The 18,210-nt window shown below is 40.8% G+C and overlaps 1 protein-coding gene and 1 long non-coding RNA gene across 4 annotated transcripts in view; one reads left to right on the plus strand and one right to left on the minus strand.

Moving 5' to 3' along the window:
- Nucleotides 1-18,210, plus strand: part of LOC103678502 — a 35,249-nt gene that overhangs the window by 3,690 nt on the left and 13,349 nt on the right. The window lies entirely within an intron of this gene.
- On the minus strand, nucleotides 385-11,778 carry HEMGN (hemogen). 2 transcript variants are annotated; one of them, XM_040631647.1, is made up of 4 exons: nucleotides 11,518-11,778; nucleotides 9,500-9,593; nucleotides 3,784-4,901; nucleotides 385-1,121 (listed from the first exon to the last, which is right to left on the minus strand). In XM_040631647.1, exons 1-4 carry the CDS (start codon nucleotides 11,594-11,596, stop codon nucleotides 1,015-1,017), a joined length of 1,398 nt encoding a protein of 465 aa, XP_040487581.1. In that variant the 5' UTR covers nucleotides 11,597-11,778; the 3' UTR covers nucleotides 385-1,014. The 2 variants fall into 2 exon arrangements, with proteins under 2 accessions (XP_040487581.1, XP_040487580.1); XM_040631646.1 differs by having other exon boundaries at nucleotides 3,715-4,901.

The raw sequence follows: 18,210 nt of genomic DNA on the forward strand, positions 1-18,210 counted from the left end.
GCTCTTTAGCCTAGTAGCCTGCTATTCCACATGGACTGTGCATTAACTGTAATTTGCATGTAGCTCTCTTGACTATGTCTTGAATTCACCCTTCTCTGTGTCACATACAATAATGCCATAATCTTCACCTACAATACAAATCTTTTCCATCTTTCAGGGCTCCTCGAAGATATATATTTTCAGGTCACTCCAGCAAAAAAAAAAAAAAAAAGGGGCGTGTTTCCTCTATTGTATCTACCCTTCAAATGGCACTAGCATTTACTATGATTTGTATTCTGTTTTATTCCCTCCATAAGCCTAAATTAAACCCCTAGTGGGTAAGGACTATGTGCCATAGGTCTTCTAACCCTCACAGTGCTTACCATGATGCTGTCCACACGGTGAAACATGTAATAAGAATTTAATGTACATTTGGCACAAATACAATATTTAAAAAGGAAGAATTCAAACACTCAAGTAAACTGCATTCATCACTCATCACCTCAAAATATCTTTGAAGGAGTCCCAGAATAATTGTTAAAATTACCTTAAAAAGCCTACCAAAGTCTGAATAAAATGTTGATGCTATTGTTACATTGATAATTGAACAAAGTTTACAAGAAAACTATTACTCTCCCAGATTTTAAGTGTTTAGACAATACTTTTAAGAATTAACCAAGAAAAAAAATAAATTTAAAAAAATAATTAACCAAAGAAAGGTTTGTTCTTAGGGGGGAAAAATCAGTTATTCAGCCATCCCTTTCCCATTTCTGTCTCTCCCCACCACTATCCTCACCCCAATATACACATACATATATATACACACACACACACACACACACAAGCAGGATATCATCTATGTAATAGAGCCTGAAAAAACACTTTCGTTCTCTCAGATATAGTCTATACGTGAAAAAAAAACCCACTTTAAAATATTAATGACTGTTGTATAGATGTACAATGTTTTGAGAAAATCACACACATAATATATTAAGATGTGTATTTCGTCGGACAACTATTGATGGTTGAGCGTCGTTAAAACAAAACATAACTAAAGACATCATTTTCTGGATGAATTTCTTGAGGAACATTTGGAATTGCTGGTATCTCTGGTTCTTCTGCTTTGGGTTTTTCTCTCATTTCTGTAGAATAAAATATGAAAATAGGTTCAATAAATGGTATTGAAACAGTATTTATCTAGAGGGAAAAAACTCTACCTCACACCTTGCACAAAAGCAAATTTCAGATGAATTAAAGATTTAAATATTAAAATACCATAAGTGTTGTAGAAACAACAAAATGTTTTTTATAATCTTAGGATTAGAAAGGCCTGTCTAGGCAGAACACAGACCAGAAACCATAAAGGAAAAGAATGGCTGGTTTGAATAACTAAATATTAAAATCATGACAGGTTTGAATAACTAAAAATTAAAAATTAAAATCTTATCATGTAAATGACAAAAACCACTATAAATAAAGTTAAACCAAAAGTAACAACAGGGAAAATTTTTATAACTTATATGTAGGTAAATTCTTAATAACTATTATACAGGGATTTTTTAAATCAATCTGAAAAGATCAAATTTAAAATGGAACAGGAATTCGAACAGGCAATTCTCAAAAGAAAAACATCAAATTTATAACAGTCATGAAATTCAAATTCATAATAATACTAATGCCTAGTAGCAGTAGTCATTAAAAAAGTGGGAATTAAAAAAATTAGGTTGTTTGGGTTTGTTTTTTTAAACCTAACACATAGGAAAAGGTTTTTTTAAATTTTTTTTAAGATTTATTTATTTATTTTAGAGAAAGAAGGAAGGGGTAAGAGCAAGGGAAGTGGCAGAGGGAGAGGGGGAGAGAGAATCCTTAAGCAGGCTCCCTGCTGAGCACGGAGCCTGACTTGGGGCTTGATCCCAGGACCCTGACATCATGACCTGAGCCAAAATCAAGACTCAGGCATTTAACCAACTGAGCCACCCAGGTGCCCGGGAAAAGTTTTTAAAGTGTAATCATGCAGTATTTGCAAGGGCCTAAGCAAAAGGCACTTACATAAACTCTTGATTTGTGTGGATTGCTACAACGTTTTGGGAAGCTAGTCTGACAGAAGGTATCCAAGCATTAAATGTGGGTACCCTTTGGCCCAGCATTTCAATTTCTAGGGATTTATCTAAAGAATATAATTGGACAGACTTAAGCTTCCAGTGCCTCAGTTTCCTTATCTATGAAATGGGGATAATATGGTTTTTCTGTTAGGGTTTTAACATTAAATAAAATAATTCACACAAAAGGTTTAACAGTTTCGGGCACACAGAAAGTACCAAATAAATGTTACTTCCAATGATGTTCATTGAACAGTGTTATAATAGTAAAACTCAGCAGTAACCTGAATGTTCATCATTTCAGAGACTGGTTGAATAAATTATTGTACATATAGCACACTACCATACAACTGTTACAAAAGATGTCGTTAAGATGGCCATGATATCTATTGTATGTGAAAAAATGCAGGTTACAGAATAGGATATATGCTATCTCATTTGTTAAAACAAAGGAAAACACCTTGAGGATAAGGATTAGAGATAGGTGATGGTATTAGAGTGGGCTTACTCTATCTTCACTTACATATTGCTCTCATTTATCCTCATGAACATTCATAATTCATTTTTATGAACATTTTCTAATCAGTAAAAAGAGAGTACGTATTTCCATTCGTTTGGCCAGACAAAACCCCGAAACAAGAAAAGAGTGAATTAATTGCCCATATTAACCTTGGCAAGAATGAACCTCCTAGAATGGAGCCCGGTGTGGAAGAGACCTGCTTCTCTAACAGGGACTCCTGTCGGCACAGGCCCGTGCTTCACCCATCTGCTTTTTACTCTAACTTTTTCAAGGTATTTCTTCAAAACCTGTACCTGTGGGCACCCAACTAACCCCATGCTTTTGTTGCACTCATCTTTTAGGAAAGAGAATAAGCTACCAGAGGGGTTTCTTTAGAAAAAAAATTGCCTGGGGAGAACTCTGGTCTGGTAGATTCAGCCCATTGCTTACACTGTCTACGGTATTGCAAAGAACACAGGGGTTCTCACGTATGTCCCTGAGCCAAGTCAAACTGAAGAAAGGTCACATTATTTTAGAAGTGTTATGCTTAGGAGAAAGCTTTTCAGGAACAGACATTGAAATAGAAAAGGGTTTTGGCAAACCTGATAAATCCTACAAAACTGAGTTCCCCAGTAGCAGGATCATATTCTGTACCTTTATAACTCCCTCGGTACCTTGTACCCTGAATTTACTTGCTTTTAGTTTGCTGGGAAGTTTTAATTCTCAAGAAAAACTGTATTCCTGAAGCTTTCTTGTTAATTTAAATTTGATTGTTCTTTGAAATATTTTGTACATAATTCATCTTATATTGGATTCATTTCATTTCACTGACTAAAGCTTCCCAGAATGGATAGTATGTCAAATACCTACTATACACGCTTATATTTTCAATTGTTTTCTTTTAATTCTTCTTAAATGTGCCAGGCAGACATTGGTTGGATGAAAAACATTTTTTACTTGAAACTAGCTAGTAACATTAATGGTATCCCTTGCGATAATGGGAGATATCCTACGATTGTCAAAGAAGGCTATAAATCACCACTCTGAGGGAGATGTACCTATGTTGCTGAGCTAATTATAAATGGGGAACCCCATGAAGTGGCAGTGTCACTGACTTATACCAATAAAACACCCTACCTCGAGGAAAAGTGTAAACATCCTTAGCATCCTCCTGGTGGGATTTAGGATCCTGGCTGTGGGGCCCACCTGTTTCTTGGTATGGTTCTGGAAAGCATTCTTTAGGCAGATCCTTATTTTTATACGCTTTAGTAGAAAGATCTTCAGGCCCAGGTGTTTCTTGGTATATTTCAGGTGAATAGTCTTCAGGCCCAGGTGTTTCTTGGTATATTTCAGGTGAATAGTCTTCAGGCCCAGGTGTTTCTGGATATATTTCAGGTGCACAGTCCTCAGGCCCAGGTGTTTCTTGATATATTTCAGGTGGATATTCCTCAGGAGCAGGCATTTCTTGGATTGTGTTATGAGAGGATGCATTAGGCACAGCAATTTCTTTATAGGTTTCATGAGAGAAGTGTTCAGGTTCAACTGTTTCTTGGTGTGTTTTTTTAGAAAGTTCTTTAGGCACAGCTATTTCTTGTGTTTTAAGAAAGAAGCTTTCAATCTCACCCATTCCTTGATCTGGTTCAGAATTGTATTCCTCAGGTTCAGCTTTTTTTTGGTATGTTTGAAGAGCATACCCTTTAGGCATATCTGGTTTGGGGAATGCTTCAGGAGAGCATCCTTCCAGGCCAGCTATGTCTTCAGATGTTTTAGAAGGAAGGACTTTGTCTACAGTTGTTTCTTGGCACATTGTGGGAGAGAGGGCTTCAGGTTCAGCTGTATCAGGGCACATTTTGGAAGGATGGTTTTGAAGTACAGCGGTTTCTTGGCACATTGTAGGTGAGAGGACTTCAGGTTCAGCTGTATCAGGACACATTTTAGAAGGATGGCCTTGAAATACAGCTGTTTCTTGGCATATTTTAGGAGAGAGGACTTCAAGTTCAGCCATATCTTGGCATGTTTCAGAAGGGTGGTTTTGTACCACTGTTTCTTGTAACTCAGAAGAATTTTTGGGATATTTAATGCTTTCTTGATCCACTGAAGAAAATCGTTTCTCAGGCACAACTTTTTTGGGAGAGGCTACTAGAGACAGCACTTCGGTTATACTCCTAGGTGGTTCAGTTTCTTTCTCCATAGGTGCCAACGCTTTCTCCGTCGTGTCCTTTTCAAATTGTGACTGAGGTTCCTCCTTCAGTTCTCTATCTTGTTGTCTCTTTCTGCCTCTTTTATTTCCTTTTCCTGTCCTTGGCCGCTTGCATTTTTTCTCTCTGTGAAAGATGGAATTAATGTCAGCAACGGGGCTACAGGATTGGAAGAAATGCTTAGCGATAACAGCTCCAGGTCTCCCGCTGCCTGCCGTGTTGCATGACCATGAACAAATCGCTTAATCTGTCTAGGCCTCAACCCCCTTGTTTGTAATGAAGGAGAGTGCTAGATGTTCTCAGTAGTCAGGAGAGGAAATGTCCCTCAGGGACTTTTTGTCTCTGACACCTGGCTCACACAGAATCTTCTTGATGAGTGTAGGGTGCGTGTCTGTGTTTGAGAGCATATAGTTAAGGATTGGTTATGGAAAACGTATAACTGATGTTATAATGAATAGATTGGCATGCTGGTTTATAAAGTAGTCTCTTTAGGTTTAGTACGTGTAAGTTAGTCCCACTATGCCCTGGGCAAACGGATACAATTGCATTTCTAGATCTGCAATCCAGGCACAGCTCCTTGTCTGTGCAGCCTACAGACAGAAGATATATATCTAATTGCACATCTAATTCAGTGTCTTGTGTACAGAATGCTAAATAGCCGTGCTACATGTCAAATGAGATGTACCGTTAGCTGGGTCAAAAGCTGCCAAAACATTTCTGGAAGTAAAGAAGCCTGGTGGAAAGGCATGAGTGGCCATATTATACCTACTCCAAATTAATAGCTAAGTGAAGGATCTAAAAGATAAAAGGATATGCGTGGAAATCGCAGCCAATGACAAATTGTTAGGTACTGCCACTATAACCAGACACAGATGGCTAATGCAGACGGGCTGGGGGGTTGGGCAGGAAAAGGTGCTATAAATAAATATCTCATCGTTTTTCTAAACCTATTGAAATTCTGTTCCATGCTACCTGCTCTGTGGAGCCTTCTCGTAGAGATCACAGGCTGAAATGCTCTCCTTGCTCAGGGTTTATGATGAGGGTCATGCTTTTAGGTGAGGAACATAGGTTGCCTCATACTCCCATTATTTCTGGGGAAATATTCTTATAGTAAATATTCGTATTTCTTTTAGCAAAGTAGCTAAAACCAGTGCTTTTATATCTCTGCAGTGCTCATAATTCCTTGCACACTTAAATGGGTACCCTATTCTACCTTTGTTTGTGTTTGAAGATTTCCATAGTTAAATTTTTTTAAAGGTTACCTCACCAAAACCGGTTCGAAATCAACATTTAAAAAGTTATATATGGGGGCGCCTGGGTGGCTCAGTCGTTAAGCATCTGCCTTTGGCTCAGGTCATGATCCCAGGGTCCTGGGATTGAGCCCCTGCATCGGTCTCCCTGCTCGGCAGGAAGCCTGCTTCTCCCTCTCCCACTCCACCTGCTTGTGTTCCCTCTCTCACTGTATCTCTCTCTGTCAAATAAATAAAATCTTTAAAACAAAAGTTATATATGTAATAAGACAGTCAAAAATAAGCATTAAAAATAATATAGAAGAAAATGTTGTGTAAAAATGATGGGATGACACCTCAGTATTTTAGAGTTTAATTCCAAGTAATGACAAAGGACACAAGACAATTTATAAAGTCCTTATTGTCAGATTTTTAGAAGATGGTGTATGTGACTTTTTCAGGAAACACTTATTTCATCCTAGATATTAAATCCTAAATAATTTGTTAGGTAGATCTCTATCTGAGGGAATCTGAGTTATGTTCCATGTTCTTCCCGGTAGTTTTTCAAAAGATGCAAATATATCTATGTGGCCTAAAATTTAATCCAGACCCTGTCACTGATCAGCTATGTGATCATGGGCAAGTCACATAAACTCTCTCTGCCTTGGTTTCTTCATAGGTAAAATGGAGTAAATGGTATCTGTCCAACCTCATGTGGCTGTTGTAAGAATTGCATATAATAAAGGCGCCTGGGTAGCTCAGTTGGTTAAGGATCCGATGCTTAGTTTTGGCTCAGGTCATGATCTCAGGGTCCTGAGATTGAGCCCCATGTCGAGCTCCCTGCTCAGCAGGGAGTCTGCTTCCCCTTGCCCCCTCCTCCCACTCATACACACCTAAAAATAAATAAATAAGTCTTTGCCAAAAAGAAATGCATATAATAACTTGGATGAATGAATTATTCAAATATAAATTAACACTCATATTCGTACAGGAAACACAGTGCTTCCTATGTGTCAGGCACTGTTTTGAGTAATTTACTTATTCTGTTATCTCATATAATCTTCACATCATCCACTATGAGGCAGATACTATTATTATCTCCATTTTGCAGATGACAAAACCGAGGCACTTTCTTGTCCAAGGTCAAATGGCTAGAAGTGGGGGAGCCACGCTTCAAATCTAGTCATTCTGGCTTTAACAGCCAGGGCTTTTAACCATTACACTCTGCTGCTTCTCCCTGGAACAACTGTGTGGTATGTTGTGGTAAGAACAGCCCTCAGGAGCATAGAGAGGTGTCACAAGAGCATGGCCAGCCAGCTGCCAAGAGGCTCACCAAGGTGTCATCTACTTCAGTGACTTTTTCAGCCTTGCCCCCCCACCCCAACCCAGCAAGCCCAGAAACCCAGTTCTATCAGCACACTGAGACTAGCTCCATTTATCAGGGATAGAACTCACCAACCAGCTCAGAGAGACCGATATATAAACCTAAAGACCAATTTTTAAGTGAACAGTGAGAAAAGGAAAGTCACACAGCAGAGGATGCTTGGACTAATAGACGACTATATTCTTTCTCTGTAGCAAGTATTTGAGAAGCTAAGGAATGATCAGAAGGTTGCTTGGCGAGTATGGAATTAGGGGGGCTAATAGGATATTCTTCAACAGAGTCACCCGCCACAGGACTCGAGTATAAAAGTTTCTGCTATAATATAATATAACTAATTCCTGGAAAACCTTTCTGCAAAATCATACACTAAAAGTACAGTGCTTGTGGAGAAAATTAGAATTAGGCAAACGACTCAAGTCCTGTGCAACTTTTTTGTGTGTTTGTTTTTATTAAGTAGGCCCAATGCAGGGCTTGAACACTCGACCCTGAGATCAAGACCTGAGCCAGATCAAGAGTTGGGCACTTAACCGACTGAGACATGGAGGCGCCCCCTGTGCAACTTTTTAACACTAACAAAAACAATAATGGGTACCCAGGAGATAACTTGAATAGTCCAGACAGGCAGCTCACTCTGGCTGGAGGCTGCCTGGAGGATAGCAAAAATACACAAAAACAACAGTGTAAACGCAGGCTTTCAGCTGCTGAGATCATGCAAGTGCTGGTGGTGCTCCGAGCCAGCAGGGCTGCCATTGGCCTGGGCACAGGAGGAAGTGCAACCTACATGTGGAGAGCTGTGCAGGGCTAGTCCTGTCCTCTGGGGAAGGAGCCCTGGATGCAGGCCAAAAAGGACCCCGCTTATGCAGCAGCCAAGCTGAAGGCTTTTCCCTTTCCGATTGAAGGTTTTAATTGTATTCCCTTTTGACTAGGAAAAATCTTGAACCAACACAACTTCTACATTATACTGACATCATTCTCCTATTTACCAATCATATGTGAGCTGATTGGTGCTGTAGCAGAATAGCCGATAACTCAGTCCACAGGGGGATAGGTGCCCTTTCTCCGGAAAAGTGCTAAAACATCTATATTGTACTTTTTTTTAAAATGATGCCTAGAAATAAGTATACATATTTTATCTTTGCCATCAAAAGAAACATTTTTGCAGCAATGAAGAAATGCAAATCTAACTGCTAATCTAATAATAATAATATAAGAGTGTTTAGATCAGTGGTTCTCAACTGGGGGCAATTTTGCCCCTTCGCACCCCCCCCCCAACCCTTCCCATGCCAGGAGACATTTGACAACGTCTGGAAACATTTTTGGTTGTCACAAGGTGGGTGGGGAAGCACTATTAGTTTCTAGGTGCCAGAGATCTGCTAAACATCTGCAGTGCTCCGAGCAGCCTCCACACACAAAGAATTATCCTGCCCACAGCATCAGTAGTGCCCAGGTTGAGATACTCTGGCTTAGATGGGTGTTGCACTTTGGCTCCTTGGGCTCCCTATTTCTATCTCCAAGCATCTCCAAGAACCTCTGTTTTCAGAGTCCTATTCTAAATGGATGCACCTAGAAGCTGCCTCATTTATAAGCGTGGTCTTATATACTCCCTCCCTGAGATTACATACAGTTGACTTTGCTTGGGGATTGAAGAACTCCTAAACTCTTTCATCACTTATTTGCATGGTTTACTCCATGGAGAGTTAACGCACTCATTCAATTAGGATTTTACTAATTGAAACCTTGGGAAGCTAGCTTGAAGTTCTCCACGAAGGTATCTCCTCCTCCCAACAAGATGCTTCTATGTTTATATTACAGGAGTAGTAGAACACCAGGTCTCTCTACAATATAATTTAACTGCCTGGGGCTTTGATTTTAAAAGAACAGGAATAGTTCCCAACCCTTTACTAGCTATGTGATTTCAGGCAAGAGATTTAACCTTTGAGGACTTGGGTTCCTTTTTTGTTTGTTTGTTTTTTGTAAAATAGGGATAACAGCTCCCAATTTATGGGATTGCTGGAAAGATAAATATAGTGTATAAAAGCACTCAGTGCTACTTGACCCATAGCATATACTTGACAAATATCAGTTCTTTTTCCCTTGCAACGATACTATACCCAAAATGCCATTGCGAATTTTGCTTCTCCTGTGCTTCAGCTTTCCTTTTTCTGAGTTGCTCTCTGTTTCGCAAATTCCAAGTTCCAATGACTTCTGTAGGATCAAAGTGGAAGTTAGAGGATGTAGTGATAAATTGTGGCATGTATCAGCAAGAGTCCTATGGCAAAGTGGTAGAACCCCTACGCTACATGTCTGTTTTGCTCCTAGTTTTGGGGGGACAAGGACCGTATCTTATTTATCCATGTACCTCCAAAGAATGCCTAGGAGCAAACATTCAGTAAATATTTTTAAATGAAAGGGTCAGTACATAAGTGTGCTACCAACTCATTAATTTCTTCAGAATAATTTTACATATCGTAGGAACATAAAAAAAAATCAGCCATGTTCTGCCATCCTTAGCATTATAACCTGTTTTCATTTTATTTCTCATACCCATCTAGTCCCTAAATTACACAAATGTGTAATGATAGCATACAATAATTTTATCATTATTAACCTAACATTATGTCAGATATATTTTCTATGAGATAGTCCTCATAATTATAAGTTTAATCAAGTTAATGTATTCCTGTTTGCCCAGTCATTCCACTTGTATTGGTTGTTGCCCATTTTATGGGTTTTTTTTTTTTTTGCCATTGTAGATCAAATTACAATAAGAATGTTCATGCATATAGCTTTTTTCCTTTTGAATTTTTTCCTTAGGATGCTGTTTTTCCAAGTTCTTTGGAAAGTTATCAAAAAAAGGTTCTGTTTGCATCCAAGTTTGTGAAAAGTGAATGGGTCTTCTTGGAGCCTGTAAAGTGATTACAGACTTGCACTGAGATCCCCGAGAGACAGAGCATGCCCCTTGGACCACAGCACCTTTTGTTCTATGGCAGAAGTTCTTTTTTTTTTTTTTTTAAAGATTTTATTTATTTATTTGACAGAGAGAGACAGCCAGTGAGAGAGAGAACACAAGCAGGGGGAGTGGGAGAGGAAGCAGCAGGCTCCCAGCGGGAGAGCCCGACATGGGGCTCGATCCCAGAACTCCAGGATCACGCCCTGAGCCGAAGGCAGACGCTTAACGACTGAGCCACTCAGGCGCCCCTATGGCAGAAGTTCTGATGGTGAACTTAGATGCGGGAATATTATGCCTTTATTTTTACCGATGTCTAATTAAATTTCCTTCAATGATGAATGTAAGTGACAAACCACAGCAATTTTTATGCAGTGTCTGTCACCAAAAGAGATCAGATTTTTTTCATATTACAATACAGTTGTTGCAGATACCTTAAAATACAATTTATTCGAGATGGTATGTTTGATTTGTTACAATGGTTTTAGACCCACCTTAATACAATCTTGTTACTTAATGCATCTATAGATGAGCATAAATAGTACTGGATCACAATTTTTCATTTTGATAATCGTATCGTATAATCGTTTCCTTTGAAATCCTATCAACTTCATGTATTTAAAATATTTATTTTAAAAGGGGGTCTATAGGTTCATGAGAATGCCACAGTGATCCATGGCACAAAAAAGTTTTAAAAACTGTCTCAAGGCCTAGGGTTCTGCAAAACGTTTTAAGAAATGCCACTTTAGGACAGACTCGAGACTAAGATTAATGAGTCAAAAGAATAAGCGCTATTATAGGTCCAGCACTAGGTAGACCAGATCTCTTTCCAAAAATCATACCAAATTTACACTACCATAAAAGTATAGGAGTGTACTTGTTTTACCACAACCATCTAGTACTGGGTATTTTCATTATCTTTCACTGGAATATATTATTATAATTTACTTGTTATCTCCTTGTGTTTCTCTGGCTCATTAGAATCAACGCGCTACAAGTCACCTCAGAAGGTATACAACCCCAATCCTTCCCATCTAAGGTTGTATGAACATACTGAATTATATCCTTTTTGGGGGGCCAGATCCATAAAAATTAGGAAAATAGCCACAGCCCCAGTTCTTCCCAACAGTCACTAAGACATCTGAGTGGCCACTAGAGACCTCTTAAGATCTCTTCCATTACCTGGAACATGGTTCTCTTCTTGATGAAGATTAGGTGTCTGATGGAGTTTCAAGCGAGACTGGTCCTTTCCCAAATCCATCTTGCTGTAATACCTTCCTGCTATATGGTCTGACTTCCACAAGCAACCTTTTTAAAAATATCAAAAGCACCTAACAGTTAAACACACACAGACCCACAGACACACAAGTTTACTTGTCACTTAACTTCCCGCCTAAAAGTTTTATCTGGTTGGACCACAGCTGTTGGCCACCTCTACTTTCTTTATCACACTGCACAGGTATGAGTAGGGGGCATGGTTGGTCCTGCTATCCTCATCCTGTAGCATATTTGCTAGTTATACAGGGAGCCCCATGGCCACAGCCTGGCATGGCACAGCGTCTGATACAACAGTCATTTATTTCTGTCTGCCAAAAAGTGCCGGATCTGATGGCCCTTTTTCCATATGGAAGTGACATAGTGTAGAAAGAACCTGAGGTCTAATGCCTAACCAGTCCGTGTCCTAGAATAAGTCACCTCCCCTTTCTGTGAATCTTTCCTCATTTGCAAGGTGGGTAAATAATTCCCACGTTCATACAACACATACATTTTCATACCCAAGCAAAATCAAGCCTGAAAAGATAACCTGTCTTAAAATCAGTAAGAGCTGCTGTCAGCAACAAGTAAGAAAATTTGGGGCAGGTAAATCATTCCTCTCCCTGGCTCTCAGGTTACCTATACATAGAATGAGGGGAGGGAACTAGATGGTTTTGGGGGCCCTTCTACTTCTAACGAACAACTCACACAGTTCTTGTGAAAAAGTGAAAATAATGAATGTGAACATTATAAAGATGTGAGATTGATCTTACATAATTTTCCTGCATATGGCATTCTTTTTACCTTAATCTGTTGCAAAATAATGTAAAGTCTTGCTGTAGATGCTGTGAAATTTAGATGATAGACCCAAAGAACCAAATTAGGAATTCAAAGCAAATCTGAACGCTTTTCTGCTTATCTGATCATTTGCAAGTGACTCAAGATAACTAGTGAAATGCACTGTTACTTATCGAGGGAAGGTCAAAAAGAATTTAATGAAAATATGACCATGTTATGCCACAGAAATTAAGTTGAAACCAAAGGAATTACCCCATCCCCAGTCGTCACCCCATTTGAGAAAGCAAGGGGGCACAGAGGACCATGGCTATTCAAGTAGGGAAGGACCACTGAATACACATTGATATGAGCAGCCCGTCTGAGAAATGCAGGGTTAACAGTGTTCTAGAGTCATAGATTGGGTTGAAGAGAGTTTGAATTCTAGTGTTCCTTAGGCAAGTTAGATAGCCTCAGGGCCAATGACCTATTTACACATGGGGACAGTATCAGTATCTATCTCGCGTCGCTATTGGGAAGATTAAATCAAACAATCTGTATAAAACATTTTATACGTGCCTGGCATATTGAACTTGCTAAACAAGTATTAGCTGCTTTTATTAATAATAAAAATATAGTAACCAGATTTCGGTAAACCAAGTCATAGTTTTTAAAGACTTTATTTATTTATTTAGTTGAGAGAGAGGGAGAGAGCACAAGCAGGGGGAATGGCAGGAGGAGAGGGAGAAGCAGGCTCCCTGCTGAACAGGGAGCCAGTCACAGGGCTGATCCCAGGACCCCGAGATCCTGACCTGAGCTGAAGGCAGATGCTTAACCGACTGAGCATTCCAGGCGCCCCCCAAGTCATAGTTTTAAATGCACTAAAGAAACTCAGAAAAGAATCCTTTATAAAGAGAAAGCCTTTAAAATGTGAGTAAGTACCCCCTACTTCTCTAGACTCTTAAGGCATTAGAAGTAGAAGGGCCCCCAAAACCATCTAGTTCCCTCCCCCCATTTTATATATAGATAACCTGAGAGCCAGGGAGAGGAATTATTTACCTGCCCCAAATTTTCTTACTTGTTGCTGACAGCAGCTCTTACTGATTATAAGACAGGTTATCTTTTAAGGCTTCATCTTGCCTGGGTATGAAAATGTATGTGTTGTATGAACATATGAAAGAAGCAAGTTTTTCAACACACTGGAAAATATTGAGAATGAGATAACAAACACCCATATACCCAACACCCAGATTTTATGTGGTTTTCAGTCACCAGATCCTAATGCTTTAGCTTTAAGTTTCTCTGTTCTGCAGTCTTTCCCATAAGAAAAGTTCTAAAAACTCATAACCTCAGAGACTCTCTCTTCAGAGGAGTCCTGGAAGGAATGGAAGGTGTAATTTGCAATTTGCCTCTTGATAATTTCTGAATTTTCAAATACAGGATTTAAAGAAATCAAATACAAATTAAAGTAACTTCCAAAATTTTAAAGTAGTAGTATTTATTATTTAAACTGGCATTTTAAATATTGGTCCCTTTATTTGAGATGCTTTAATTCTTACTGGTTGTTTCTTATGATAGCTCAAGAAAATAACCCTATAAAATATCTCTGGGGAACCTTACAGAAGATGCAGGGGTACTTCTTAATTAGAATGGTCCTTTCTCTGGGCTTATTACATTCAGTTGAGTGATTCGGCAAACCTTAGGGAATGCCACGTACTGTGCCAAATGTTGACCAAGACTGTCAGGACGCAAAGACTGACAGATGTAATCCCTGAATTCTGGGCACCGTACGCTCAAGATAGATACACACATCTTTATTGTCAGTAAATAATAGATTCGTTAGCCTGTTGCGGCCTTCCTAAGTTGATTCCACTCCTGCCTCCTGTTCCCTATATCTAGAAGCAGAGGGTGGAGGGACTATGAGAGGGCGGGTCTCGAGTTAACAGTAGTAGGGCCGATATTGGGTGGGGGGGGGCCAGTGGAGGGACTTGGGAGCAAACTAGATTGGAAGTCGGGCAAGGTGTCTTTGATGTGATAAGTAGGCCAGAACAGGAACTTGCCTGGGACAGAAGTAGCCACACAGTAAGTTCAAAAGCCATAGTTCATTGTCCCTTCTCCCTGTAGAAAACTCTGGAGTAACTACCAGAATGTGAGGTGTTAGCCATTAAAGGCTGGATATTTTTTAACAAATGCTGCCTTGTTCTAGAGTTATTTGCATATACTCAATGTGAGACCTGTCTCTCAGTGTCAGACTCTTAGTGGGTAGTTACTCTCCCGACTCACCTTTCCATTCCCACAGTATAATCTAGTGAGAGGCTGCTGCAGGAGCCCCCCCACAAATGCCCACACTCCTGTATGCAGGGCATGCAGCCTATGAAGGCACTTTTGCACTCAGAGGACCTGACGTGGCTGTGACTTAATAATAGTAATCCCATCGTCTGTTCCAGAACTCTGCCTACTGCCATTCACTGGCACCGTCCTAGGTACTAGAGACGTGGCAGCGAAAAGACAAAAGCCCCTGCCCGTACAGAGCCTCCAGTCTAATGGGGAGAGATAAATACTTAGCAAATTTTTAAAAAATGTAATATATCAGACGGTGATGATGTTTTGGAGAAAATTGAGCAGGGAACTGCTAAGGAATAGGCTAAGGCATGAGGGGGGAGGCTGATGCTGGTTGCTATTTAAATAGGGTGGTCAGGGAAATCTTGATGGATAGCGTGACAGGTGAGCAGAGCTGAAGGAAGTGAGGGGCCAGGCTGATAGCTGGGAGGGCATTCCAGGCAAACGGACACCAGCAAATGAACTGTGGTGGTAGGAAATAGGTTCAGAAGGGTAAGTTTGTTGTTCCTTGTAGGGATTTCTACTCTGATTGAATGGATAGTCACTGGATGGTTTTGAAGAGAAGACTGATATGATCTGACCTATATAAGGGATTATTCTGACTCTGTGTGAATAGACTCTCAGTGACAGGGGAGGAGGCGGAAGCAGGGAGACCAGCTAGAAGGGTCTTGCAATAATCCACGTGAGCTGTGATTAAGCCTTGAACTGTGATGGGAGTGGTGAAAAAGTGGTCAGATTCTGGAGTAGCTTCCAAATTGGATATGGAGTAAGAGATAGTCATAGACGAAGACAAGGGTTTTGCTCTGAGCAGCTGGAAGGATGGAGTTACCATTAGTACACGAGGAAGGCTGGGAAGAGCAGGATGCGGGAGATGAGGAGGAGTTTGGTTGGGGACATGCTAACAGATTAGGGAGGAAACAGCAAAGGAGCATCCAGTGACACAGAGGAAAAGTGGAAAAGTATAGTGCCCCAGAAGGCACGTGGAAAAGATGCTTCAAGGAGGAGGGAGTGATCAATTGTGCCAAATTTTGCTAATAGGGAGAGTAGAAGAAGGATTGGAGGTTGTCTATTTCCTAACAGTTCAATTAATTATAGACTGGAGCCCAGAGAGGTGATTTGCACGGCCCAGTGCGCAGTAAAGACACACAGCTCCTCCTATAAAAATTAAGAATTTCAAGTCGAGGGGCACTTGGGTGGCTCAGTCAGTTAAGCATCTGACTTCAGCTCAGGTCATGATCTCAGGGTCCTGGGATCAAGCCCCATGTCAGGCTCCACACTCAGCGGGGAGTCTGCTTGTTCTTCTGCCCCTCCCCCTGCTCGTGCTCTCTCTGTCTCTCTCTCTCTCAAAAAATAAAAAATAAAATCTTCAAAAAAAAAATTTCAAGCCGACGACAGCAGAAAATTACACCCAGCACAGGGCCCTCCTTACTTTCACAAGAGTTTCACGGGATCCTTGCAGCGGACATAAAATAACTATCGTCATTTTTCAGATCAAGACACTGGTGCTAAGTATCGAGTGATTTCAGGTCACAGAGCTAGAGTAAATCTGGAACCTGGGCCTTCACCCTTCCAGTCTGGTGTTCTTCCTACAAGACCAAACCAGTTATTGAGGGAGAGAATGGCTTTTCTACTTCCTGACCCGTCTGGAGCAAGCTTAAATATCGAGGCCTTGTTCATGTGTTTCAGAGGGCTGATTGAACCAGGCAGGTGTGGGAGGGAAGAACTTCTGCCCTAGGGCTCTTATGAGGGGGGTGAGAAGGGAGCACGGGATACTACCCCGTCAAAAACATGATCTGATACAAGTGCTCCAAAGCTAATACAGTTTTAGGCTATACTGACAATGATAGAGCCCCCACACGGGGGGGGGGGCGGGGGTCCTGGTCCTGCTACACTGTGGCTGGTCATGCCATACCTAGAGCACCATACTTGAGGACCACGTGAGTGATATTTGAGAGTGTGCATGAAAAAGAGCAAAGGGTATGTAGCTGTACCATTTCCCAGCTGTGTAATTTGGGGGGAAATTGCTTAGTTCTTTCTAATCCTCAACTTCTTCACTTGTAAAATAGGAAAAGTAAAACCTGACAGGGATTCTGTGAGGATGAAAGCAATCGTGAGAGCTTCTTGTAGAATGAAAACCACCGTGCAGATAGGAGGGTCATAAACTTGGGCGGTGTTCATAGAATTCTTGGAGTGTTCTAGTGATGCACTGAGGCATTTTCCTAGAGTGCATCTGGACACACAAGTCAAGAAAGGGAAGATATCGTGCACTTACTTTTCTTAGTGCTCCTTCCTTGCTAAAATACTTTCCCCAACACTTTTGAATTATTTTCAAAGAGTGGATCAAACTTTGTTTTCCTAAGTGGACAGGGAGAGTTTCTGGTTTCCCTCTTTCATGGTCTGTGGATGCGTGATAAATGAGTTCTGTCTCTGCTAAAGCAGATGCTGCTGGATTCCTAGTGATAACACGATCTATGGCTTTAGAACAGCAGCAACCTGCCTTTCCATCTAGTTTGTGGCAAAGGTCCTCTTCTGGCCTCCTCCACCAATGTTTCTTTCTACTTCTTAATGAATAGACAAATAAGCATCTCTGGATGAACCTCGAGCGACCGGTCATTTATCTGGGGAAGAACAGTTTTGCTCCCACCTTGAGCCGCCATCACATCTCTTTCCTTTCTTTCCCCAACTCCTTGAACTCCTACCATACTCAGTTGACCTCCTTTCCCCTCACACCCCTTCTCCTTCCTTCACACCTGCAGTCTAGTTTTTCTTTCCACATATTGTTCTCTCATGCCTCGTCAGCAATTTCCTCATGGCCAAGTCCAGTGGCCCCTCCTCAGTTCTCTCTCTCAGAGAGAGACTCGCTCGTGACCCCTCCCAGCACTTCCACCCTCCTTGAAGCCTGCTCTGCTCTTGGGATGTGGGACGTATTTCCCAAGGATCACTCCCTGATCTTTTCTCTGTATACTCCCACCCTTCTTAGATGGTTGATCCAACTGTATACCTTAGCTATTAGCTCTGTGCAGATATCTTCTAAATAAATATCAAAGTTCTAAGCTCATATTTTCAAGTGTGTCTTGGACATCATTCATTACAGAATAACCCACTGCACCTCCAACTTAGCATAGCAAAAAGCAAATCTATCTGCCCCCTAAGGCCACTCTCCTCTTGGTTTCTTTCTGTTAGAACAGTGGTACCATGCTCCTGGTCATCTAGTCATAAACCTTCACAATTGTCCTGGCCTCTGCCTCCTCACTGCTTCTCACATCCACTTGGACACAGTTCTTTGAGTTTCTTCTTCCCAGTGTCCCACATATTCATTCCCTCTTATCCTTCCTCATGCCACCATCCCAGAGAGGAACCTCAACTTCTCATTGGAAGTACTGGAAAAGCTTCCTGGGTGGTTTATCTGTTTCCATTTTCCCCTCACCATGCCCAGACTGTCCTGCACAAATAGCCAGAACATTCCCCTTATGGCTTACTCTGAACTGGTCACTACCCTGTGTAGAA

This window comes from Ursus maritimus, unplaced genomic scaffold (assembly GCF_017311325.1).
Source record: "Ursus maritimus isolate PB19 unplaced genomic scaffold, ASM1731132v1 scaffold_17, whole genome shotgun sequence".
In the NCBI taxonomy this organism is placed as follows: domain Eukaryota; kingdom Metazoa; phylum Chordata; class Mammalia; order Carnivora; family Ursidae; genus Ursus; species Ursus maritimus.